This window comes from Triticum urartu, chromosome 6A (assembly GCF_056163025.1).
Source record: "Triticum urartu cultivar PI428250 chromosome 6A, HENAU_Tu73, whole genome shotgun sequence".
Taxonomy (NCBI): domain Eukaryota; kingdom Viridiplantae; phylum Streptophyta; class Magnoliopsida; order Poales; family Poaceae; genus Triticum; species Triticum urartu.
In genome coordinates this window covers 151785823-151813796 of record NC_141878.1, presented here as the reverse complement: position 1 = coordinate 151813796, position 27974 = coordinate 151785823, and the positions used below count along the sequence as shown (strand labels likewise).

General features: G+C 44.1%; 1 protein-coding gene across 1 annotated transcript; it reads right to left on the bottom strand.

Moving 5' to 3' along the window:
• Positions 1-5761: 5761 nt before the first annotated feature.
• Positions 5762-6758, bottom strand: LOC147964547 (uncharacterized). Its single transcript, XM_087530024.1, has 3 exons — positions 6728-6758; positions 6368-6461; positions 5762-6296 (listed from the first exon to the last, which is right to left on the bottom strand). Exons 1-3 carry the CDS (start codon positions 6756-6758, stop codon positions 5762-5764), a joined length of 660 nt encoding a protein of 219 aa, XP_087386150.1.
• Positions 6759-27974: the final 21216 nt, after the last annotated feature.

Sequence of the window (27974 nt, the reverse complement as noted above, 5' to 3'; positions counted from 1 at the left end):
ACAATTTCATCATGATGCGATGAAGCAGAGAAATGAAGACGTCCATGTAAGGGATCGACCTCTTCGAGAAGAGCAACCAAGACCGAGGAGATCCGTTAGAATTCCACAACCACAAATTTCCCCCTTACACCACCTCTTAAATCTCGGGACGAGATTTCTTGTAGTGGAGGAGAATTGTGACGCCCGGGTAATTAAGCTACAGTGATCCTTTGCTAATGATGCCACGTCACCTCGTTTATAGTTGCTAATCTCGAGTTAGTTCGAAACCGATTCAAATTCAAATTTAAAATATAGGCAAACGACAAAAGTTTTCAAATAATAAAACTAAAATGTTCGGTGGGTGCCGAATATTACAAGGGTAATTATAATAAAGAAAACATATTTTTAGAAAGTGTCTGAATATTTTAAAATGAATTAAAACAGAAAAGGAAAAATAAGAAAAGAAAAACAAACAAAATAAATAAAGGGGGGGAAAACCCCCTGGCCAACTGGGCCAAACGGCCCAGCCGGCCGGCCCACTGACCCCTCCGGCCAGCCCACTGGCCCATCCGGCCCCCTCACTCCCTTAACCCCCCCACTCCCCACCGAACCCTAGCCCCACCCGCAGCACCCCCAACTCCCCCCCCCCCCGTCGCCCCAACGAGCTGGATCGGGCTCGCCCCCGATCCCGTCGCCCCATCCCACGATCCCCACTCGCTCTCCCCACTACGCCCCCCCCCCCCGATCCGATCTGGACCGGGGCTTTTCTCGTCGCCCCTGACGCCGCTCGTCGCCGCACCGCCGGTGCCCGTCGCTCCGACTCGCCGGCCCGACCTCGCTTCCTCGTCCTCCTCCCCGACTCGCAGCACCGAGCCCCCACCGCGCCCGACATCGCCGTCCTCTCCGCCGTCGCCTCGCCCCGTCACCAACCCCGAAGCCGCCAGATCGATCCGCGCCGCCCCTCGCCGATTGGACACCGCCGCCCGGAGCCCGCGCCACCACCGCCGACTTCGTCCTCTTCCTCTTCCTCTCCCTCGCCGGACCTCCCCGACCTCCGCTGAGCCTGCTGCCCCGAACCCTACTCCGCGCCGTGAGCACCCCCCCGGCCTCTCCCTCTCTCCCCGTCGTCGCGGTCGCCGTGCTCCGCACGCGCACACGCTCACTCGCCGTCGCCCCTCACCCATGCGTGGCCACGCGCCCGTGCTGCCCCCTGGCCGCACCCGCCTCCGCCTGACCTTGCTGGCGGCGGCCCGCATCTGCCCCGCGGCCAACCTGCCGGCCACCACGCCACCGCCCTGGCTGAGGCCCCCCCTGCTATGCGAGCGTGCCCAGCCGAGGCCACGGCCTCGCCCTCGCCCTCGATGGGCGTCCGCACCCAGCGCCCAACGCCCGCCCGATAGCGCCCGAACCCGCTAGGCCCCCTGGGGCCTATGACAAAGGGGCCCCACCCCCTGGATTTTTTTTAAAAAAAGAATAAAAATAATAGTAAAAATAATAATTAATTAGTTAAGATAATTAATTAACTTAGTTAATCCTGTTAGTTAATCTAATTAACACTGTTAATTAGCCTTAATTATTTGATTAGGTAAACAGTGAATGACAGTTGGGCCCCACTGCCTTGTTTGACCGGTCAACGGTCAACGCTGACCGCTGACGTCATGATGACGCAATAAACGTTTTCGAATTAATTTAATTTCTGATAAATCTAAAAATGATTAAATCTTTTAAAATTAATATAAAATAAACCGTAGTTCAGATGGAAAAACTTTGTCACATGAAAGTTGCTCAGAACGATGAGACGAATTCGAATACGCAGCCCGTTCATCCGCCACGCATCCCTAGCATAGCGAACACGCAACTTTCCCCCTCCGGTTCGTCTATCCGAAAACGAGAAACACCGGGGATATTTTCCCGGATGTTTTCCCCCTTCACCGGTACCACCTCGTACCGCGTTAGGTCACCCCTAGCACAACGTATTGCCGCGTCTTGCTTTGTGTTGCATTTGATTGCTCTGTTATTTATTGTGTTCCCCCTCCGTTACTCCTTTCCGGTAGACTCCGAGACCGCTGTCGATGTCCGTGTGTACGACTACGGTGTTGACGACCACTCTCTCTTGCCAGAGCAACCAGGCAAGCCCCCCCTTTGATCACCAGATATCGCCTACTCTTCTCTATACTGCTTGCATTAGAGTAGTGTAGCATGTTACTGCTTTCCGTTATTCCTATCCTGATGCATAGCCTGTCCTTGCTACTACTGTTGTTACCATTACCTGCTATCCTACTGCTTAGTATAGGATGCTAGTGTTCCATCAGTGGCCCTACCCTCTTGTCCGTCTGCCATGCTATACTACTGGGCCGTGATCACTTCGGGAGGTGATCACAGGCATATACTATATACTTTACACAGTTACCTTACTTATGATACTGTTCAGAGATGGGGGCTGAAGGGGCAGGTCGCTCCATCCCGATAGAGGTGGGCCTGGGTTCCCGACGGCCCTCGACTGTTACTTTGAGGCGGAGCGACAGGGCAGGTTCAGACCACCTAGGAGAGAGGTGGGCCTGGCCCTGGTCGGCGTTCGCGGATACTTAACACGCTTAACGAGATCTGGGTATTTGATCTGAGTCTGGCCATTTGGTCTATACGCACTAACCATCTACGTGGGAGTAGTTATGGGTATCCCGGAGTCATGGTATCAGCCGAAGCCTTCGTGACGTCAGCGACTGAGTGACGCGCGCCGGATTGGAACGTAAGCCTGCTCTTGTATTAAGGGGGCTAGTTCTGCTTCCGGCCGCGTTCGCAACGTGCAGGTGTGCTAAGGGCGATGGGCCCAGACCCCTGTGCGCTTAGGTTTAGACCGGCGTGCTGACCTCTTTGTTGTGCCTAGGTGGGGCTGCGACGTGTTGATCTTCCGAGGCCGGGCATGACCCAGGAAAGTGTGTCCGGCCAAATGGGATCGAGCGTGTTGGGGAATGTGGTGCACCCCTGCAGGGAAGTTAATCTATTCGAATAGCCGTGATCTTCGGTAACAGGACGACTGGGAGTTGTACCTTGACCTTATGACAACTAGAACCGGATACTTAATAAAACACACCCTTCCAAGTGCCAGATACCACCGGTGATCGCTCTCTCACAGGGCGACGAGGGGAGGATCATCGGTTAGGATTATGCTATGCGATGCTACTTGGAGGACTTCAGTCTACTCTCTTCTACATGATGCAAGACGGAGGCTGCCAGAAGCGTAGTCTTCGAAAGGATTAGTTATCCCCCTCTTATTCTGGCATTCTGCAGTTCAGTCCACATATGATACCCTTACGCCATTTGATACCCATGCATATGTAGTGTAGCTCCTTGCTTGCGAGTACTTTGGATGAGTACTCACGGTTGCTTTCTCCCCCTTTTCCCCTTTTCCTTTCTTTCTAGTTGTTGCAACCAGATGCTGGAATCCAGGAGCCAGACGCCACCGTCGACGACGACTCCTACTACACCGGAGGTGCCTACTACTACGTGTTGCCCGCTGACGACGACCAGGAGTACTTAGGAGGATCCCAGGCAGGAGGCCTGCGCCTCTTTCGATCTGTATCCCAGTTTGTGCTAGCCTTCTTAAGGCAATCTTGTTTAACTTATGTCTGTACTCAGATATTGTTGCTTCTGCTGACTCGTCTATGATCGAGCTCTTTTATTCGAGCCTTCGAGGCCCCTGGCTTGTAATATGATGCTTGTATGACTTATTTTATTTGTAGAGTTGTGTTGTGATATCTTCCCGTGAGTCCTTGATCTTGATCGTACACATTTGCGTGCATGATTAGTGTACGGTCAAATCGGGGGCATCACACTAACTGTAAGTATGGTTTCAATTTAAACCGGCTTGGTTATTTCACAATAAGTTGCCAATGTATAACAGTTATCAGGCATATGGAAGTATTGACTTCTAAAAAGATTGGGTTGTCACCCTTACTGTCTGGGTCACGTAAGCCGGCAGTCCGGAATTAGAGAACACAGGTATGATATTGTCGTTCATAAACAGACTTATCTCTGTTTTCTTTCATCAAAGGCTTTCCAGCCTTATTTATCTTTACATCTGGCCCTAATTATTCTGTTATGGTAATTTCATAGTTATGTATTGGGTGTTTTGACCCGTCCAGCGACAAACCGCCAGGACAGTTTCTCATCTTTTACATACAGGAACAGATTTACACACTACAGATGTGTGAAGGACATAAAGAATATATTGACATGACGGATAAAATGTCGTATGCAGTATGATATGCACGGTGGCATAGGTAGAACATGCAGTTTTAAGCTAGCCTATTACAAGGCGTTGGGAGCCCAAAAGGTTAAAATTGTTTTTTCTCCTAAGCAGATGTTAAGCTAAGGCCGATTCATTGAATCTTAGCCGGATTATTTGGATGGTCACGACTCCTCCCACGCCGGTTCATCTTCCTCCACTGGTTGGAAACTGGGCTTGGACCAATCAAAGCCATGAAGAGCAACGAACTTAGCTTCATCATCAATTAGACCAGCCGGGTCAACCTCTAGGGCAAATGTGTGTTGGCGAACCGGCGGGATGAGATCTGTCACTTTATATGAAGGAGTCACCATCTTTTTATTTTCAACGTCAAAACCCTGCTGATACTTATCAATATTGGTCTCGTCACCAAGGATGGTAGCCTGAGGACGAACTCCCCTCACACAAGCAGCAAAATCATCTTGATCAAATGGAGTCCCGTCTTCCTTAAGGCTGGGATACCCCTTGGCTACGTCTGCCGGGTCTAGCTCCGGCACCTAGGCTTTGGAGAGGCTTAGAGCAGTTAGGGCTCTGGCTCTTGCACAAGACCGCTTGACCTCTTGGAATCTGGCGGGTAAGATAGATAACTTCTTCAAAACATCACTCAAGAGGTTTGGTCCTTGGTTGGCTGGGGAGATAATGGCAAGCGCCCGTTGAGCTCCAGTGTACAGTTGCTCCACCAGGGTGTAAACCGCCTTAAGTTTTGTCAAGCTGTTTTGGCTCAGATTGCTGCTCCATGGACCTATGAGTATTTTAAAAGGTTAAGCAGGCAGCTTATATTTCTGTCAAAATAGAGTTTAAGTAAATAATACAATGACTCACCAAAGATTGCAGAGACCATCTGAGACACACGGTTTTTTAAACCGGTGAGCTCCGTGGTAACCTCCTTGAGAGCCGCCTCGGCTGTTTCAGCATGTTGTATCAGCAAGGTTTTTATCAGCCCAGGATTTTTTCTCCACATCAAAACTAGTCTTCAGTTTCTCTGCTTCAGAGAGGCTCAACTGGAGTTTGGAGTCAGCATTCTTTATCTCAGTCTCTTGAGCCGCCAGCTGGGTCTTTGCATCATTCAATTAAGAACCCAATTCAATTATGGCGGTCTACAGACATGCACAGGTGTGTCAAAAATTTATTTCAATAAAGGTCATAATGATTAAAGTCCCAAGTGCTTTGCAACACAACACCACTCGGCACTTGGGGGCTAATGTCTGCCAAAGCAATTTTTAAAATGCAAAAATGACTCTTCTATGATTAAAGTCCCAAGTGTTTTACAAGTAACAACGCTTGGCACTTGGGGGCTAATGCATGATATTAAGAAAGTTTTTTCATCTTGAGCCGGATAACAATATTTGTTTGGACTGATTCAAGACAGTTATGAACTTAAGTACCGGTTCATTCATGATGAATTAAGCCGGCCCTTGGGGACTACAGGTGAAATTTATGCTAATCCACTGGACTTAGGGAAAATCTAAGGCAGAGCATCAACCTATATCACAAAGTCTACAGATCATTTAGGTTCATCATAATCCGGAGACTTGGGGGCTGGCAGAACATATGTAAACCAATGAAAGCCGGAGAGTATACCTCATATTTCAGTTGCAGTTGTTTGGCCATCTCAATTTCAGAGTCATGGCTGGAATGCACATGACTGAGGTATCCAGATAGCACATCGCTAATACTCAGGTGAGCATAGTGAGAAACGTTAAACCGCACTTTCTGCCTCTCCAAAGCCTCTTGTTTGGCAGAGTGCCTGGCCAGTACAGTTGGATTGCCCGGCTCAACAAATCTACTACCAGTGATTAGAACGTCATTATCAGAAGTCGCCGGCGGGTTAGCTGAGCTGGACGGCCCGACGGTAGATGGATTGAGAATGGTCTCATCAACTGACGGCTCAGGAAGGTCTGATTGAACGTTGACAGCAGGGTCTTCTGGTGCTTCAGAATGTTCAGGAGCAGAAGTTGGTATTGCCGGTTCAGCGGTTTTCGGGTCTTCCGCCGGCTTAGTCACCCTGGCTTTCTTGGGCTTTGCTTGACCGCTAAGAAGATTTTCATGAGTCAGTATAATGATACAGACTTAAAGATGCAGAAGAAAGATAATTTTCTTTACCCAGGGGCAGTCTTGAAAGCCAGAAGTTGAGTTTGTGAAGAATTGCCAGAAGAACGAGAAATCTCCTGCAAAAGTGACAACATAGTTAAAAGAGCTAGGAAATGGATTCATTGAAAAAATCAAAAGTCAAAGGTGAAAGAAACCTCATTCTGGCATTTCCGAGGAGTTTTCGGTAAGTCGGAGGGCAGTTCATTATATTCACTGGTCCGGGCCTGACAGCGGCTCCCATGTTGCTGTTTTTTCAATAGAAAATGAGGATCCAAATAAGCCAAAGGGTGTGAAAACCTTACTTTCTGGGTTACCAGTCGAGGTTTCTCAACTTGGAATGGCCCTCCCACCTCTCCTCTCTTCCCCTCCCACCTGCTTCCACCATGCCGATGGATCTCTCCATGGATCTTCCTAGTTTGTTAGGATGGATGCGCTCATTGACTGGGATTTCTCGTATGGCCAGAAGGTGTCCGATCAAGTGCGTCGTCGGTTCCACTCTCCGGTCCACTTTGATGGATCTATCTCCTCTTCGGAGTTCTTTCTGGTGGTTCTTTTCCATTCGAGTTCTTTTCATTTGGATGTGGATTCTGTCTCCATGGTGCTCTACTCCTGCTTGGGAGGCAATCTCAAGAGGTTCAACGTGTTAATGCTCTCGGATAATCTTCTCCGTTTCTCGGTTGCCTCCAACCGTGTGGGTCATTTCATTTGCACTTTGAAGGGTTGTCGCATGCCAGCTTTCCATTGTTCATTCAATCTCTTTCATGGCAAGCCCTTTGTTTTGGATCGTCGGGAGCCCAAGGTTGGTTCGGAATGGATGATGCATACCAATCGGAAGCGTCCGCACCAATGTTATTTGCATAACATTCCGGCAGATCTCTTAAATGCTATGCATGGCCATCAACGTAAACCCCTGGGTATTAAGACTCATCTTGCAAAGAGTGGTGCCTCTAGTGCACAAGCTTCTAAATGGATTGCGGCATTTAATGGTGGGGGACAGGAGGATTCCGATCATAATTGTAATCTTAATGCGGTGGACGATTCATTGGCTTTTTCTCATTCGGATTGTCCATTCAAATTTGTTCAGTTTACATTTTGCATGGAAACGCGATGTCCACTGCAGTCCTCACCTATTTTTCAGCCTGGAATTTTTGGAGATGGTTGGGCTGAGCCAGTTTTGAATTCGCGCAAGGTTTTCTCTCTAGAAGATATCACGGATCTTTTTCATGCAGGATATTCACCTCAGGATATTATCTTTTTTATTAATAATCATTATTTGGCATGCACGACTTGCCTCTGTTTCGGTCATCTGGCAATGGATTGTCAGGCTCGGCGACGTTGTTTTCATTGTTTCTCGTTTGGCCATTCCCACAAACAATGCCAGCTTTTCGTACTAGTCCAGATAAGATAAGTTCTGCTCAGCCAGATCTTAAATGGTTACCCAAAAACCCGCAGCGTTTTTGCGTCAGGTGCCTTCGGGTGGGCCATGTTGCCTCTATTTGCTCGGCGTCCCCACAATGTCAATATTGCTGGGCCTATGGTCATGCGGTGGTGGGCTGCAAAAGGTTGAGATTTTCTAGGTTGACAGTTTGGATTCCAAAGGCTCCCATAAAACAATCTCACCTGCCGCTGGACGCCTCATATTCCTCTTTGTCCTGTTCCACCCTCGTTCTCTGCTCTTCCAAGAAGATGGCGAACTTCCCTGTCAACCCGCTTGCGTTCCTACCCCATGGTATGACAGTGGAGCAGGGGCCTCCCGATCGCAAGGCTCGGGTGGATATGGCGCTCAGTGGTCATCCGCCATTGAACCACGATCGCTTCCTCATCGTGGAGACCAGTCGTGCTATCCCAGTTCATCTGCGACAGGAGGCCAGATCTGCTCTTGCTGGTATGCTCAACCATGATGGTTACTCTGTTCACTTCTTTGAGGATTCCCCGCTTGGCCTTGGTCTGTTTTGCATCCATACTGTGCCACTTAGAGATGCTCTCATTGGAAAAACCTATATGCTATATGAGGAAGTAGAGGTCACTTTTGTCAAACATGATGAAGCAATTAATATGCGCATGCCGGCTCTGGGTCGTTATACTTGGGTCCTTATGCTTGCTTTTCCACAAGATTACCAGACGCGGTATTGGGTGGAGAAAGCAGTTTCTCACTTTGGCAGGTTGTTGAGTTGGTTTAGTCCTCGCGAACCTTTGTCTGGGTTCTTGTTCAAGTCTGGGTTATGAGTCCGTCGGTGGTTCCAAAGGATTTTGTTATGCGTCAGATGGGGGGACAGAGGCGTTCTTGGACTGTACCTATTTTTATTCTCAGGTCTGACGGAGCAAATGTGTTTGAGCACGACATTCCTCTTGATGGTGAAGATCCTTTGCCTCCTAATGGTGATGCTCGCTCTTTGTTTGGTCCTCATACTACTGCTGAACAAGCTTTCCAAGTCAGGATGCAGGCTTGGTTGGTGCGCAATGGGGTGTTTGGTCTAGGTGGGGCCATACCTTCTGGTGGAAGTGCCGCTAATCTTCAGCTGGTTGCTCCTCCTTCGCCTGATTTTGTTCTTGTCAGAGGACAAAACAACTATCAAGAGATGTTAAGGGAACATGGAGTAAGGTTTTCTGATGGATTAGTTCTTGAACCTAATGTTGCTGATAGTACACTTTCTGCTTATAATGATAACATATCTGCATTTGCGTCCATGGATGAGGAGCCTCTGGTTATCAATGCTAATGCTGCGTCTCCTGGCTCTGTTAATAATGTTTGCACAAGTAACAATCAAGCCTTACAGATCAATTTTTGTCTGTTGAGTGACAATTTTCAGTTTGTGGATTGGTTTGAACCTGCTCCCAAGAGCTTTGAAGCTATCCCTGATGTGTTCAATCTTGCTCTGTCGGTGATTAAGGGCATGCGTAACCCAAAACCTGGTAGGGACAGTCTGTTCTTCAATTTGCCGGTGATTCCCCCTAAGCTGATCAGGTTTTTCAGTGTTCAAGCTGTCCTTGCAGCTGGCTCTGTTCAGCCTCAAGTGTCAAGGAAAGTGGCGCGTAAGTTGAGCTTTGAAGATACACCTGGGTCTCTTGAGTTACTGTCCTTGCCTGCTGCTGAGCATGTTCCTTCTGATGATGTTGCTATCTTTGGTGATTCTGGCCCTCGGTTACTAGACAGGTCCCCTACTGTCCTTTCTGATGCTCCTGTTGTTAGTTCAGGCAAAAAGAGAGGAAGAAAGCCTAGGGCTTCAACTCCGCTGATCACTTCTGAAGTTCGTAGAAGCAGTCGCAACAACATGTATCGTGGGTTCAAGGTGGACATGCCGTCTGATTCACGCAAGTGAAAATCTGCAATTGTTCCTGCTTTGGTCCTGTCGGTTCCTGATCCTGCTACTGTTGCGGTGCCCTGTTCTGCTCCTGCACCTCTTTCAATTGCATCTATTCAGCAGATGGGGTCGGTGGAGTGTGGCATTCCTCTGTCCGAGCTCTCTCAAGACAAGTTGCTTGCTCCGAGGGAGAATTCTCATCCCTGAGTCTGATGCCTTGGTTCTCCACTTTTATGCGCCTTCTGCCTCTCTTCATCGTAGGCTTTATCTGTTTATGTTCGCGTTTGTGTACTCAAGACCTCCCTTTATTAGCTGGTTGTGTGGCGCGAGGCTTATTTATTTCTCCTTAGGTTTCATTCCAAGTGTGTGTTATCGAACCTTATTTTGGTATGAATCGTGCTGCTAGCTCTTGGAATATTATCTGCTGGAATGTGTGTGGTATTGGCTCGGATGAAAAGCATTTCGCACTGCGTTCTCACATTGATAATTCGGGGTGCTCAATAATTTGTCTTCAGGAGACAAAGCGTGATCACTTCGATCATTCCTATTTGCGTAAGTTTTGCCCGAAACGTTTCGAATAGTTTGCGTTCGTTCCCTCCATAGGTGCCTCGGGTGGGCTTCTGGTGATTTGGAATAGTGCAAGATTTTCTGGTACAGTATCTTTCTCGGCGCAATGGGCATTAGTAATCTTGTTTAAGTCCATGCACTCGTCTCACGCTTGGACCCTTGCAAATATCTATGGTCCATGCACAGGAGAAGAATGTTTAAATTTTGTCTCATGGCTATATGATGTGCAAATTGGTGCATCAGAGGATTGAGTGTTAATGGGTGACTTTAACTTTATACGTTCGCCAGAAAATAGAAACCGTCCCGAAGGAGATTTGGCTGATATGATTACTTTCAATGATATCATTAGATTCCAAAGTTTGGTGGAAATTCCTCTTCGTGGTGCTACGTTTACATGGAGTAATATGCAACAGGAGCCCCTTTTAGAGAAATTGGATTGGTTCCTCACATCGAATCATTGGACCTCCTCTTATCCAAATACGACGGTAAGATCGCTTGCGAGACCAGTTTCTGATCATGTTCCATGCCTCTTCTTTGTTCAGTCCAGTTTTGTTAGATCCAAACTTTTCTGCTTCGAAATTTTTTGGATCTCTCACCCGGGTTTCAAAGATGTGGTCATGAACTCGTGGGAATCTTCAGTTCAGACTGCTGATCCGACCAGACGAATTAATGGTAAGCTTAAAGCGCTTGTTCACGCTCTGTGTCAGTGGAGTAAAGCCCTCTCGTGTCTCCCTTTACTGCTTGAGAATTCAGAAAAAGCTCTGAAACTCTTGGACGGCATTGAGGAGAAACGTCAGCTCGTTCTTCATGAATGGAATTTCAGACAAATTCTTAAAGCTCATATTATCCGTCTTCAAGATTACAAGCAGCAATACTAGCGTAAAAGGTGTACTATTCGTTACATCAAGTTTGGGGCTGAAAACACTAAGTTCTTCCAACGGATGGCCACAGAAAGACATAGATTTAATTTTATTCCCGCGCAGACTCTTGAAAACGGGGTGGTGTTGGAGGATCATGACAGCAAAGTTGCTGCTCTTTTTCATGCTTTCCGAGATAGGCTGGGAGTTTCTGTTCCAATTGAGATCAAGTTCAATCTGGATGCTCTTATTTTGGCCAATGTTGATCTTTCTGAGCTATCTCGACCTTTTTCTCACGATGAAATTGATAAGGCAGTTATGCAGCTTCCTGTTGACAAAGCACCGGGACCAGACGGCTTTAATGGGTGTTTTTTGAAATCATGCTGGGAAATAATCAAGTTTGATTTTTATGATCTATGTCCGAGCTTTTGGGAAGGCAGAGTTTCTTTGGACTGTCTCAACTCGTCCTTAATCACCCTCATACCTAAAAAATTAAACCCTACGGCGGTGAATGACTTTCGTCCCATCTTGTTGCTTAATTGTTGCCTGAAATTGTTGACTAAGCTGTTAGCCGATCGCCTTCAAAAGGTTATCCTCAAAATAATTCATGAGAATCAGTATGGATTTATTAAAGGTAAATCCATTCAGGATTGTTTAGCTTGGGCGTTCAAGTATATTCACCAATGTGAGCATTCAGGCAGAGAAATTGTTCTTCTAAAGCTTGATTTTGAAAAGGCCTTTGATTTAGTCGAACACGATCTGATTTTTCCATGATGGACAAGTTGGGACTTTATAATAAATGGATTCAGTGGGTCAGATTATTATTGGCCTCTGGCCATTCCTGGGTGCTCCTGAACTCTATTCCTGGTAATTCTTTTCAGTGCAAAAGAGGAGTCCGTCAAGGCGACCCAGTGTCGCCTTTATTGTTTGTCTTAGCGGTGGAGTTATTGCAATATGTGATTAATGATGAGTTTGCTAAAGGAAATTTGAGCCTACCAATCCCAGCATAGGGTAAATTCCCCATCATTCAATACGCCGATGATACAATCATTATTCTCCCGGCTTGTAAGGAGCAGTTACTCCACCTTAAGAAAATCCTTCAAGATTTTGCTCTCTCCTCGGGTCTGAAAATTAATTTCCAAAAGTCTATTTTGGTGCCAATCAATGTAGACCCATCCATTGCTGTCGATCTTGCTGCTGGGTTTGGTTGTAAGATAGGCAAAATGCCTTTTACCTACCTGGGCCTCCCTCTCGGCACCACCAAGCCTTTTATGACTGATCTATTGCCTCTTGTGGATCGAGTTGAGAGAATACTGTCCAGTACTTGCTCGCTTCTTTGTCATGCCTCTCAGATAACTTTGGTCAATTATGTGGCTACTTCCATGATCAATTTTGCTATGTGCACGTTGCAGCTTAATGTCGGTTTTTTAAATTACTTCGATAAGGTCAGACGAAGATTTGTTTGGACCAAGAAGAATGAACAAGGTGAATCTTGTAACTCTTTGGTTGCTTGGCAAAGAGTTTGCCTCCCCAAGGCGCATGGGGGCCTAGGTGTTTTTAATATCAAAGTCCAGAATCAGAGTCTCCTGCTCAAATTTCTTGATAAATTCTATAACAGGGCCAAGCTGCCTTGGGTCAGACTCATTTGGGACTCCTATTATTTGAACTATGTGCCCCATGCGTCCCTGATCTGTGGTTCTTTTTGGTGGAAACAAATATGCAAGTTAATGCCAATTTTCAGAGGTATTTCTTCCCCATTGGTTGGTGTTGGTAAAAATATTGCCATGTGGCATGACAAATGGCATGAGGTTCTTCTGGCAGACCGCTTTGCATGCCTCTTTTCTTTTGTAATTAATGAGGATTGCTCGGTGGTAGAGTTCTATGCTTCTAATGATTGGTCCGACATGTTCCACATCCCCCTCTCGCCAGAAGCGTTCGAGGAACTGCAATTAGTGCTTTCTTTCAAACCAGAAAGCATTAATCACTCGGATGCAGTGGATTCTTGGAGTTATGTCTAGGGGCATGTGTACTTTCCCAAAAAATTATATGAGCACTGTCATAAGGATATTGTGGCGCCTCCTCCATTTGCTTGGATTTGGAAATCTAAACTGCATATGAAACTTAAGGTATTTATGTGGTTTTTGCTGGCAGACAGATTAAATACTAGGAACATGCTCAGAAGACGTCACTTTAACATCAATGAAGGTTTCAACTACGTCCTTTGTAGCGCTGAGGTGGAAGAAACCATTGAGCATTTAATTTTCACGTGTCCCTTTAGCTCTTCTTGCTGGCAGAAAGTGGGGATTGTTTGGAACTTGCACCTCTCCAGAATAGAAGCCATCCAAGCTGCCAGACGATCTTTTAACGGGGAAATTTTCTTTGAATTTGTGGGTATTGTGGCCTGGAATATTTGGAAGGAAAGGAATAACTTTATCTTCAGGCAGATATCACCTTCTTTGGCAGCTTGGAGGGGAAGAACCAAGGAAGACCTCCTCTGGCTCAAATTTAGAGTAGACAAAGCTCATTGGGACTACATTACTTTATTTGCCCTAGCTTTGTAATTTAATCCTCTCCTCTGATCTTTTCAGTCATCCACTATTTGTATTAGCTTCCCCTAGTTGACTCTATTCATTCCCCCCTCCTCTCTCTCCTTGAGGGCTTTCGCTCAAGAGCATGTACATAAGATGTAACTACTTCTTATTTTAATACAGCACAGTAGGAGCCTCTCCTGCTGTTTTCAAGGTCAAAAAAAACCAGTCGAGGTTTCTGTCTTGGCAAAGGTTCTGAGTTGGAGGAAATATTTACCTCTTCTTCTACTGCCTGGCTGGCCCCCGTGTCATCCTGGCAATAGTCAATGTCAATAAGGTTGTTAAAAAGCAGGCCAACAGAGTCAAGGGCTACCTCCGACTCAGAAACATCATCCAGCTTGAACATATCAGAAGCAGTTCTTTTCTTCTTGGATTTTCGGGTCGTCTTCTTGGCAGCTATGGCGGCGGCTCTGGTCTTCTTGGCAGCTTCATGATCATATTTGGCCTTCCAAAAGTCAGATTTGGCATGTAGGCAGATAACAGGTTAAAAGTCATGCAAGTACTTAACTGCTGAAGGAACAAGGGGTCAAGGGGATTTACCTCTGGTGCCGGGTTAAGTTTGCAGAAAGGATTCAATCCAACTTTACTGCAGTCCTCGTATTTACTGTTTACGAGAGTAGTTGACATTTCAACAATGGCCTCTTCAGTCAGTTGTACAGAACTATGATGCAAAGGGTCATCTGGTCCTCCGGCATAGTTATACATCAAGTCAGAGCGGCGGCTCAGAGGGATGACCCGCCATGCGATCCAACAACGGATCAAGTCAACTCCAGTTAAGCCGATTCCCAACAAGGCTTGAATCCTTTTGATGCTTGGGAGGAGCTTCTTACGTTCAGCGGCAGTAAGCTTGTCAGGGAGTAGAAACTTAGAGTCAAGATGCTCCGCGCGATAACCCGACATTGGTTTTTCATCAGCTGGCGACGTGTCTTTGCAATAAAACCAAGTTTGGTTCCAATCCTTGGGATGGCTTGGAAATACTACTAAGGTAAAGACGGCACCCTGTCGGCGCTGAATCAAAATTCCATCAAGTTCCAGGCTGGGGCCGTTGGTGTATTCATTCTGGCGGTTCAAATAAAAATACTCTCTGAAGAGTTCAACAGTGGGTTCTTCTTGAAGATAAACCTCGCAGAGAACTTGAAAATTGCAGATATTTGATATGGAATTGGGTCCAAGGTCTTGTGGATGAAGCTTGAAGAAATGCAGAACATCTCTGAAGAATTTTGAGCCGGGTGGTGAAAACCCCCGGTTCATATGATCAGTAAAAATGATGACTTCACCGTCCTTAGGCTAAGGTATTTCTTCGGCCGGGTCAGGAGCGCGGTAGGACATAATGTTCTTCTCCGGTAAAAATCCAATGGTAACAAAATCCTTCAGAGTGGCGTCCGTGACTGTGGAAGGGACCCAATTGCAAACTGTCGTCGTCTTTGGCAGCATGGTGAGAAGACAAGCTAAAAAGGAAGTAATTTGCTGGCTTAAATTAAATGGTGGAATCACAGGTAAATATTTGCAATACAGATGCGTAATGGCGGCTTAAATAAGGGCTAATGATATATGAAGGAAAAATGAGCCGGCATGATAAGCCGCCATGACTAAAGATATTCAAAGGAGGCCAATGACAAAAAATTGGCTAAGTACTAAGATAAACAAGTTTCACAGGTTGTTGCTACTATTTTGGATCAAGATTGTTTAAAAAAGGAAAATAAGTCTAGACCTAAAAAAACTAGTGCAGAGGAGTTCATCAGTTCTAAGGAGGCCTTTTGAGCAAGAAAAAGGGATCCACTAGCATCCGAAATGGATGTGAAACAACTACTGCAGGAGTTTTATGCTTCTTTTGGATCAAAAGAGGATGCAGTGGAGAAACTACGAAGAATGCATGATGAACAGCGAAGAACACCGACGAACTTGCAAACCCTAATGTAGATCTAAGGTGCGGAAAGGCAAAAACTTACGGACGCAAATTTGCTGCGGAGGGTCGCCGCCGTTCTCTAGACAAACTCAGGGTGATGCAACGGCCAAGGTTGAGGACGACGGTGAGCGTTGCGGCGGCGGCGGAGCTCGAGCGACAGAGGGGTCGCGAGAGAAGGAAGAAGAAGAATGAGGAAGACCGGCTGTGCCTATTTATAAGGAGAAAGGTGAAAAGGCAGGTGCGAAAATCGAGGAAGGCTAAAATAATGATTATCCAACTAAATGGACGCCTCAATTTTCAGAAGACATTTAAGATAAGGATCCGTTAAAGATGATGTCATGGAGGGTTTCCAAATTTTCTGAAGGTGACGTCATGGCGGATTACAAGGTTTTCACAGCTGTGGTAGACGGATTTTTTCTAAGTGTTGAAGATTGACATGAACAAAGTTCAAATCAACCTGGGGCCTAATGTTGAGGATATGACTACCAGGAATGACCCGCCCAGGAGGGGCCGGGTCAATCACAATGGCGGGTTGCTTAAAGGAAGCCCGAAGAGTATACAAGGTGACGGTTTATGATAAGGCTTGTAGTAGGCCCAAGCCCAGAGGCGTCTTAAGGCACGTAAGTGTAAACCACCATGTATGAATAATACTTGTAAAGTAAGGCATGTAAAAGATGTCACCGAGCTGGACACGTTGTATGAGCCGACCGGGACTCTGTAGGCCACAGGGCGTTAACCCGTGTATATAAGGGGATGACCCGACGGCGGTTTAGGGCAAGAAACAACAGATCGAGAGCCAAGCTAGCGTATTTCTCTCCTTGGTCATCGAAACCTAGCAATACCACATCAACTGGACTAGGCTTTACCTTCACCGCAAGGGGCCGAACCAGTATAAACCTCCCGTGTCCTTTGTCCCGATTAACCCCTTTAAGCTTCCGAGTTGCGATGGCTCCACGACTAAGTCCTTTCACTAGGACATCTGCCGTGACAATTCCACGACACTAGTGGAGGATACGTTGTTATCTGGTAAACTTTTGCTTGCAAGTACATGTCAATAATATGAAAAGAGATAAAACACATGTTAGTGAAATATTTGACATTTTCATGGAGGACGTTCTCTTTTGTGGTAAACTGTAGTTTGACAAGTACAAGAAAATAATATGTAAATGGGTTGTACTGTAAACGGATGAAAGACATGCAGGTGAAATATTTGTCTATCCAGCAAGAGAAGCATCAGGGCAAATATAAATGGAGACAACAAGTCAGCCAGAAACTTTGACATTGACTCAAAAGAAAGATCTCAATAGGAACATGTACATACAGGTTTTAGGGTCTGTCTGGACCAAGTAGTTTATTTTATTTTAATTTCTTAACTCGGCAAACCTAATTATTATTTTAACTTAGCCAGCCTAATGACAAGTATGGGGAACATCCAGGCTATGCAAGTATTTTCTTTCCTAGGACTAGGACGCCAACCAAAGAATCTCTAAGAGCATCTCTAGCAGACCTCGTATATCGCCGACCTGCGAAACTCGTTTACAGTTCGTGGAAAAATGGTTTTGCTAGCCGGCGCAAGCGACGGCCGAGCAGACCCCGCATAGCAGAACTGTAGAACTGAGTATTCACAAATATTCTATTTTACAGTTTCACTATGCGGGGTCTGCTCGGCCGTCGCATGCGCTGGCCCGCAAATCAGATGCGGTTTGATCTAAATTTCACACTTATGCACATATTAGAGAAAATATCAATACCACAATACAACAATCATCCACATTACAAATAATTATTCAAATCACCGAAGCAAACTAAATAATTCAATATAAAACTTGTCACGGATACAAATCACACATGAATTAAATGAAAATGAATAGAAAAATGAATTTCGTTACTGCCCAACCCTTTGCCAATGGTGCTCAATCAGGTCCTGCTGAAGCTGAAAGTGGGTGTTTGCATTTTCAATCTCCTTGTAGGTCTGAAGAAAAGCTCTAATGCGGTTAGCGTCTCTAGCTGGTTTGACACGGGTACCCACATTGTCGTAGAAGAACTCCAAGTTCATGCCTCTCTCATCTTCGAGAATCATATTGTCAAGAAGAACACAGCATGTCATGATGTTTTTCAAGGTCCGCTTGTCCCAAAAACGAGCAGGACCATGAACAATGGCAAACCTAGATTGCAAAACCATGAATGCTATTTCAATGTCTTTTCGAGCCGCCTCTTGCACCCTTGCAAATTCACATTGTTTCCTAGTTTTGCGTTCTTTGATGCTCTTGACAAATGTGCACCAAGGAGGATATATACCATCTGCAAGATAGTACCCCTTCGTGTATTCATGCCCATTGATAGTGTAGTTGCAAGCAGGAGCATCACCACTAGGAAGCCTAGCAAACAAATGAGACCGTTGCAACACATTGATATTATTGAGAGTACCCGACATAGCAAAAAAGCAATGCCAAATGCATAAATCCAAGGATGCTACGGCCTCTAGCACAATTGTTGCATCACGAGACTTGCCACAATACATTCCCTGACATGCCTTCGAGCAATTTTTCCAAGTCCAATGCATACAATCAATGCTACCTAGCATGCTAGGACAACCTCTTCTCTCATTAGATGCCATCAATTTTTTTGTGTCTTTCTCGTTGGGTGCCCGAAGATATTCAAGACCAAAGACCCGGATGATCACTTTGGCAAACCTACGCATTGACTCAATTGTGGTATCTTCACCAATGCAAAGGTACTCATCGGCATAGTCAGCCCGAATGTCGTATGCAATTACCCGCATAGCTATCGAGATTTTTTTGATATGCAGTAAATCCCTTCAAGCCCGTGACATTTCTTCTTTGAGTGAAATACCGACAATTGGCCTCGCAACCTTGAACAATTTTCACAAAGAGAGATCGGCGCATTCGGTACCTTCTACGGAAGAGGTGCGACGGATATGTTGGATTCTCCGTGAAGTAGTCTTGCATCAACATCTCGTTCCCGAGATGACGATTTCAAGGAATGCAAAGACGGCCGACGGTCGATCCTCGCCGCCTCTTTTGGTTCCAATCTTCGTGCTCCTTCACGGCAAGGGATGCTACCTCTTGAGCATGCGTTGGTTTTCCCTTGAAGAGGAAAGGGTGATGCAGCAAAGTAGTGTAAGTATTTCCCTCAGTTTTGAGAACCAAGGTATCAATCCAGTAGGAGACTACACGCAAGTCACCTAGTACCTGCACAAACAATCAAGAACCTCGCAACCAACACGATAAAGGGGTTGGCAATCCCTTCACGGTCACTTATGAAAGTGAGATCTGATAAAGATAATAAGATAAATATTTTTTTGTTGTATAGATTGAAAAGTAAAGATTGCAAAATAAAATAAATAGTAAACTAGAATTGTAGATCAGAAACTTATATGATATAAAATAGACCCGGGGGCCATAGGTTTCACTAGTGGCTTCTCTCATGATAGCAAGTATTACGGTGGGTGAACAAATTACTGCCGAGCAATTGATAGAAAAGCGCATAGTTATGAGAATATCTAGGCATGATTATGAAATATAGGCATCAGGTCCATATTAAGTAGACCGAAACGATTCTGCATCTACTACTATTACTCCACACATCGACCGCTATCCAGCATGCATCTAGAGTATTAAGTTCATAGGAACAGAGTAATGCTTTAGGCAAGATGACATGATGTAGAGGGATAAACTCAAGCAATATGATATAAACCCCATCTTTTTATCCCCGATGGCAACAATACAATACGTGCCTTTCTGCCCCTACTGTCACTGAGAAAGGACACCACAAGATTGAACCCAAAGCTAAGCACTTCTCCCATTGCAAGAAAGATCAATCTAGTAGGCCAAACTAAACCGATAATTCAAAGAGACTTGCAAAGGTATCAAATCATGCATATAATAATTCAAAGAAGAACCAAATATTGTTCATAGATAAACTTGGTCATAAATCCACAATTCATCGGATCTCGGCAAACACATCGCAAAAGAATATTACATCGAATAGATCTCCAAGAACATCGAGGAGAACTTTGTATTGAAGATCAAAGAGAGAGAAGAAGCCATCTAGCTAATAACTATGGACCCGAAGGTCTGTGGTAAACTACTCACACATCATCGGAGATGCTATGGTGTTGATGTAGAAGCCCTCCGTGATCGATTTCCCCTCCAGCAGATCACCAAAAAAGGTCCCCAGATGGGATCTCACGGGTACAGAAGGTTGTGGCGGTGGAAAAGTGGTTTTGTGGCTCTCCTGGATGTTTTTAGGGTATAAGAGTACATATAGGCAAAAGAAGTACGTCGGTGTAGCTCCGTGGGGCCCATGAGGGTGGGGGCGCGCCTACCCCCCTGGGCGCGCCCCCTTGCCTCGTGGAAGCTTCGCGGACTTCCATACTTGTACTCCAAGTCTCCTGGGTTGTGTTTGTTCCAAGAAAGATCCTCGCGAAGGTTTCATTCCGTTTGGATTCCGTTTGATATTCCTTTTCTGCGAAACACTGAAATAGGCAAAAAAACAGAAACTGGCACTGGGCCTCCGGTTAATAGGTTAGTCCCAAAAATAATATAAAAGTTCATATTAAAGCCCATTAAACATCCAAAACAGATAATATAATAGCATGGAACAATCAAAAATTATAGATACGTTGGAGACGTATCAGCATCCCCAAGCTTAGTTCCTGCTCGTCCTCGAGTAGGTAAATGATAAAAACAGAATTTTTTATGTGGAATGCTTCCTAACATAATTTTCAATGTAATTTTATTTATTGTGACATGAATATTCAGATCTGAAAGATTCAAGACAAAAGTTTAATATTGACATAAAAATAATAATACTTCAAGCATACTAACAAAGTAATCATGTCTTCTCAAAATAACATGACCAAAGAAAGCTATCCCTACAAAATCATATAGTCTGGCTATACTCTATCTTCATCACACAAAATATTTAAATCATGCACAACCCCGATGACAAGTCAAGCAATTGTTTCATACTTTTGATGTTCTCAAACTTTTTCAATATTCACGCAATACATGAGTCTGAGCCGTGGACATAGCACTATAGGTGGAATAGAATGGTGGTTGTGTAGTAGACAAAAAGGAGAAGATAGTCTCACATCAACTAGGCGTATCAACGGGCTATGGAGATGCCCATCAATAGATATCAATGTGAGTGAGTAGGGATTGCCATGCAACGGATGCACTAGAGCTATAAGTGTATGAAAGCTTAAAAAGAAACTAAGTGGGTGTGCATCCAACTCGCTTGCTCACGAAGACCTAGGGCATTTTGAGAAAGCCCATCATTGGAATATACAATCCAAGTTCTATAATGAAAAAATCCCACTAGTATATGAAAGTGACAAAATAGGAGACTCTCTATCATGAAGACCATGTTGCTACTTTGAAGCACAAGTGCGGAAAAAGGATAGTAGCATTGCCCCTTCTCTCTTTTTCTCTCATTTTTTTATTTGGGCCTTTTCTCTTTTTTATATGGCCTCTTTTTTATTTTCTTTTAAAAATTTTCATCCGGAGTCTCCTCCCGACTTGTGGGGGAATCATAGTCTCCATCATCCTTTCCTCACATGGGACAATGCTCTAATAATGATGATCATCACACTTTTATTTACTTACAACTCAAGAATTACAACTCTATACTTAGAACAAAATATGCCTCTATGTGAATGCCTCCGGCGGTATACCGGGATGTGCAATGATTCAAGAGTGACATGTATGAAATTATGAATGGTGGCTTTGCCACAAATACGATGTCAACTACATGATCATGCAAAGTAATATGACAGTGATGAAGTGTGTTATAATAAATGGAACGGTGGAAAGTTGCATGGCAATATATCTCAGAATGGCTATGGAAATGCCATAATAGGTAGGTATGGTGCCTGTTTTGAGGAAGGTAAATGGTGGTTTTATGGTACCGGCGAAAGTTGTGCGGTACTAGAGAGCCTAGCAATGGTGGAAGGGTGAGAGTGTGTATAATCCATGGACTCAATATTAGTCATAAAGAACTCACATACTTATTGCAAAAACCTATTAGTTATCAAAAAAAAGTACTACGCGCATGCTCCTAGGGGGATAGATTGGTAGGAAAAGACTATCGCTCATCCCTGACCGCCACTCATAAGGAAGACAATCAAAAAATAAAGCATGCTCCAACTTCATCACATAACGGTTCACCATACGTGCATGCTACGGGAATCACAAACTTTAACATAAGTATCTCTCAAATTCACAACTACTCAACTAGCATGACTCTAATATCACCATCTTCATATCTCAAAACAATCATCAAGTATCAAACTTCTCATAGTATTCAATGCACTTTATATGAAAGTTTTTATTATGCCCATCTTGGATGCCTATCATATTAGGACTAATTTCATAACCAAAGAAAATTACCATGTTGTTCTAAAAGACTCTCAAAATAATATAAGTGAAGCAAGAGAGATCAATAATTTATATAAAATAGAACCACCACCATGCTCTAAAAAGATATAAGTGAAGCACTAGAGCAAAATTATCTAGCTCAAAAGATATAAGTGAAGCACATAGAGTATTCTAATAAATTCCGATTCATGTGTGTCTCTGCCAAAAGGTGTGTACAGTAAAGATGATTGTGGTAAACTAAAAATCAAAGACTCAAATCATACAAGACGCTCCAAGCAAAACACATATCATGTGGTGAATAAAAATATAGCCTCAAGTAAAGTTACCGATAGACGAAGACGAAAGAGGGGATGCCTTCCGGGGCATCCCCAAGCTTAGGCTTTTGGTTGTCCTTGAATTTTACCTTGGGGTGCCTTGGGCATCCCCAAGATTAGGCTCTTGCCACTCCTTGTTCCAAAATCTATCAAATCTTTACCCATAAACATGAAAACTTCACAACACAAAACTCAACAAAAAATCTCATGAGCTCTGTTAGTATAAGAAATCAAACCACCACTTTAAGGTACTGTAATGGACTCATTATTTATTTATATTGGTGTTAAACCTACTTTATTCCAACTTCTCTATGGTTCATACCCTCCGATACTAGCCATAGATTCATCAAAATAAGCAAACAACATACGAAAAACAGAATCTGTCAAAAACAGAACAGTTTGTAGCAATCTAGAGGTTTCGAATACTTAGGCAACTCCAAAAATTCTAAAAAATTAGGACGACATAAATAATTTGTATATTGATCTACTACAGTTGGAATTGGTATTTTATCGCTCTCTGGTAAAAAATGAAAATTATTCTCGTGAGCGCATACTTTCTATTTTTTCAGCAAGATCAAACAACAATCACCCAAGAAGATCCTAAAGGCTTTAATTGGCACAAACACTAATTAAAATATAAAAACACAATCATAACAGAATATAGATGATTTATTTATTACTAAATAGGAACAAAAATAAAATTGGGTTGCCTCCCAACAAGCGCTATCGTTTAACACCCCTAGCTAGGCATAAAAGCAAGAATAGATCTAGGTATTGTCATCTTTGGTGTGCAATTCTTCAATTGAACACTTAGAACCCTTAGGAGGTTCTTTGTTTTTGCAAATGATCAAACTCCTAGGTAGGAAATCAAGAAATTCATTTGTAGCAAAAGGTTTCTTAATGATATCTAAAAAGTTGGGGTGAACACTTATTGATTTGAGATCTTCGTTTTTCTTACTAGAAGATTCACCCTTATTTTTAGGAACATAGATAAATTTCGCAACTTTGGTAGGAGAAGGATTTGAGGTGTTTTTAATGGCAGAGACCCCAAGTTGGTAATAATATCTTCGAGTTTATCAATCCTACTGGAATCTTGATCTATCTTTTCATTGACTATGGGTTCCTTTTCCTTAAGATTTTTCAGAGTAACTCCTACCTTAGATCCATATTGAGTAATTTGGTTGTGGATCTTTTTATACAAATTTTCAATTAACTCTATAGTGGCAATTTTATTTTCAATAATATCAAGCCTTTGCATCACATGTTCCAAAGTTAAAATAGTTCCATTGACCAAAAGAGGTGGTGGCCCTAACAAATCTGTCATAGCATTATAAGAATCAAAAGTATGGCTTCCCAAGAAATTCCCTCTGGTAATGGTGTCAAGAACATATCTGTACCAAGGAGTGATGCCTACGTAAAAATTGCGAAGAAGAACGGAAGTAGATTGCTTTTTAGTAGATCTATTTTGAGAATTACAAATTCTATACCAAGCATCTTTTAGATTTTCTCCCTCCCTTTGTTTAAAATTAAGAACTTCATTATCGGGAGTGTTAACAATGATAGGGGAACTAGCCATGAGGGAAAAATAAACGATCTAACACACGGACACACAAGAGGCAAACGTTTGAAGGAGAACGGAAAAGTGTGAATAAAACGGCAAAGGTGAAGTGGGGGAGAGGAAAACGAGAGGCAAATGGCAAATAATGTAATCCGAGGGAGAAGAGTTTGTGATGGGTACTTGGTATGTCTTGACTTGAGCGTAGATCTCCCCGGCAACGGCGCTAGAAATCCTTCTTGCTACCTCTTGAGCATGCGTTGGTTTTCCCTTGAAGAGGAAAGGGTGATGCAGCAAAGTAGCGTAAGTATTTCCCTTAGTTTTGAGAACCAAGGTATCAATCCAGTAGGAGACTACACGCAAGTCACCTAGTACCTGCACAAACAATCAAGAACCTCGCAACCAACGCGATAAAGGGGTTGTCAATCCCTTCACGGTCACTTACGAAAGTGAGATCTGATAAAGATAATAAGATAAATATTTTTGGTATTTTTGTTGTATAGATTGAAAAGTAAAGACTGCAAAATAAAATAAATAGTAAACTAGAATTGTAGATCAGAAACTTATATGATATAAAATAGACCCGGGGGGCATAGGTTTCACGAGTGGCTTCTCTCATGATAGCAAGTATTACGGTGGGTGAACAAATTACTGCCGAGCAATTGATAGAAAAGCGCATAGTTATGAGAATACCTAGGCATGATTATGAATATAGGCATCACGTCCGTGTTAAGTAGACCGAAACGATTCCGCATCTACTACTATTACTCCACACATCGACCGCTATCCAGCATGCATCTAGAGTATTAAGTTCATAAGAACAGAGTAATGCTTTAGGCAAGATGACATGATGTAGAGGGATAAACTCAAGCAATATGATATAAACCCCATCTTTTTATCCTTGATGGCAACAATACAATACATGCCTTGCTGCCCCTACTGTCACTGGGAAAGGACACTACAAGATTGAACCCAAAGCTAAGCACTTCTCCCATTGCAAGAAAGATCAATCTAGTAGGCCAAACTAAACCGATAATTCGAAGAGACTTGCAAATATATCAAATCATGCATATAAGAATTCAGAAAAGAACCAAATATTGTTCATAGATAAACTTGATCATAAATCCACAATTCATTGGATCTCGGCAAACACACCGCAAAAGAATATTACATCGAATAGATCTCCAAGAACATCGAGGAGAACTTTGTATTGAAGATCAAAGAGAGAGAAGAAGCCATCTAGCTAATAACTATGGACCCGAAGGTCTGCAGTAAACTACTCACACATCATCGGAGAGGCTATGGTGTTGATGTAGAAGCCCTCCATGATCGATTCCCCCTTCGGCAGATCACCGGAAAAGGTCCCCAGATGAGATCTCACGGGTACAGAAGGTTGCGGCGGTGGAAAAGTGGTTTCGTGGCTCTCCTAGATATTTTAGTATATATAGGCGAAAGAAGTACAGCGGTGGAGCTCTGTGGGGCCCACGAGGGTGGGGGCGCGCCTACCCCACTGGGCACGCCCCCCTGCCTCGTGGAAGCTTCGCGGACTTCCAAACTTGTACTCCAAGTCTTCTGGGTTGCGTTTGTTCTAAGAAAGATCCACGTAAAGGTTTCATTCTATTTGGATTCCGTTTGATATTCCTTTTCTGCGAAACACTGAAATAGGCAAAAAAACATAAACTGGCACTGGGCCTCCGGTTAATAGGTTAGTCCCAAAAATAATATAGAAGTGCATATTAAAGCCCATTAAACATCCAAAACAGATAATATAATATCATGGAACAATCAAAAATTATAGATACGTTGGAGAGGTATCAAGGGCCATCACCAACGTTTGCTGCCGATAGTTGACAACCAGCGTCTCAACATCCGAGTCATCCGAATCAGATGAATCGTCGAGCAAAAACTTCTCGCACCGGCTCAATTCCATCTAAATTCACAAATAGGCACGCCGCGTTAACCAACTGTGCATACCGCTCGGCACAAGCACAAGTAAAAACTCACCGGTTGCTGGGGGCGGTGGCTCTCCGGCGGATCGGGGACGGTCGATCCCGGGCGGCGACGACGACTAGGGGTGTCTCGGATAGGCGGATTTGAGGGAGCTGGTGCAGCGGCTCGATGGAAGAGGGTAGGGGCGCCCCGCATCGTGATTCCGCCCGCAGATTTGGCCGGAATCGTCGGCGGCGGACGGGCGGAACCAATGGCGGGCGGGCGGCGGAAGGAGGTGGGAAAAGGTCGCGGGCAGAAATGTCCCTCCCACCGACCGCTTTCCTAGGATACGGGGCACCGTAGGGGCAAGGCGGAAACCTGCGTATTCGCGGGTTAGGGATGAGATTTTGCCGTGCCCCTCAAAAATATTCATGGGTCAGACGCATTTGTAGGGTCTGGTCGGGCAGCATTTTCCATGCCGACCCTTATTTTGGCGGTTATTTTGCGGGTCATGGCTTTATACGGGGTCTGCTAGAGATGTTTTAAGGCTACTCACAGTGGGGAGTGTCGTATACTAGTATCATGCATGTGATACTAGTGTATGATACTACCTTCATAGTGCATAGTACTCCCTCCGTTTCAGTTTACAAGTCCTGCGCGTATATCTAGGTTGTCAATTTTATCACCCTAATATAAACTATATAACACAAAAATTATATAGTTTGAAAATAGAACATCTAAATTTATGTTGGTATATTTTTTGTAATATATGACTTGTATTAGGTTGGTCAAATTGACGACCTAGGGTACGCACATGCCCTGTAAATTGAGAGAGGGAGTATAATAGAGTAGTATCATAGATGACCTTATTTATTACCATGCATGACACAAAGTAGCATAGTATTTAATATGATACAGTATCTACATGTGTTACGCTAACCCCCTCTCTCTCTTCTTTAATTATATGCCACATCAGCGTGTTTACTATTACCAAGTGCATGATACTAGCTAAGATACCATCACTATGGCCAACCTAAGCTCAAATCTTACATGCAAGTGCCATATTAATACCTACGTTAACTGCTTAATTTGCTGCTAATTAATAACACAATATAAATGACATTTATGAATTTCTACAGATTCACTGCCGAATTAAATGTGTATTAACAATTTTTGAAACAACATCTTTCAATTGCACATTTTTATCACTGCCACATCATCTATATATAACACCACCCATACAATTGTATCCCTACAAGTTCATCTTCACTACAACTAAATATTGAGTTTTGCCAACTACATGGACAGTCACCACAAAGGCAACATGTACGACTATTTCATGCAAAATTGTTTTCTCGGTTCAGACTTTTCAGTCCTAGTGCTTGCATTATTCTTGGATTTATTATAGGATTTTTGGTGATGCGCTTTCAGTGGAAGGAGACGTTCCCGTCGACGACGAGGCGCCTATGACGACTTCATAAATCTCAAGATAATATGCCGGCTCAGTCTCTCAAAGGTGGTCATAGGGGTAGGGTGTGCGTGTGTGCGTTTATAGGAGTGGGTGTATGCGCGTATGTATGAGCACTTGCGTCTGTACTGTGTTAAAAAAACGCATATTATTGATTTTCCTACGGGATGTGATCTTTTTTCGACAAAGGGCATTTTTTTATTAACTCATAATGTAGCATCAAGCGATACAATCACAATGAGTACATACCCTGCCTCTGCATAACTAGGATGCACACAGCCAACACTACACACACTCAAAGATCACACTAGCAAAGAGCAAAGTCAAATAAGACCGAAGCAATGCCAAGGCGAAGAAGAATAAAAAATAGAAAAACGGAAGCGATCAAAACAACGATCGATGATATACAACAACGACCATTGAACCAGTCATCTTTTGACAACCGAGGACTACGGAAAAGGGTTCTTCAAAAGCAACGCCTTCAGTAAGGAAACGACGCATAAGCGCCGCCGTCGTCAGATCCACCACTGAAGGCTAGATCGTGGGCTTTCACCCTGAAGATTAAGTCCGAGCAACTCCAAGCAATGCCTTCAAGAGGGTAACGACGCAAAAAACGCCGCCATTGCCAGGTATAACCAACTAAGGTTAGACCTAGGGTCATCACCCCGGAGCTCGAGACCGGGTACTCGAGAAGCACCACCCAATCGAAGTCATCCAATGTTATCTCCTCCA

What these genes read in the sequence shown, in the direction of transcription:
- LOC147964547 (XM_087530024.1), bottom strand. Translation starts at nt 6,758, where the DNA reads ATGGAGAGATCCATCGGCATGGTGGAAGCAG. An exon ending in CATCGGCATGGTGGAAGCAG is followed by an intron (nt 6,462 to 6,727) that starts GTGGGAGGGGAA and finishes TCCATTTCCTAG; the next exon opens with CTCTTTTAACTATGTTGTCA. An exon ending in GCTTTCAAGACTGCCCCTGG is followed by an intron (nt 6,297 to 6,367) that starts GTAAAGAAAATT and finishes AAATCTTCTTAG; the next exon opens with CGGTCAAGCAAAGCCCAAGA.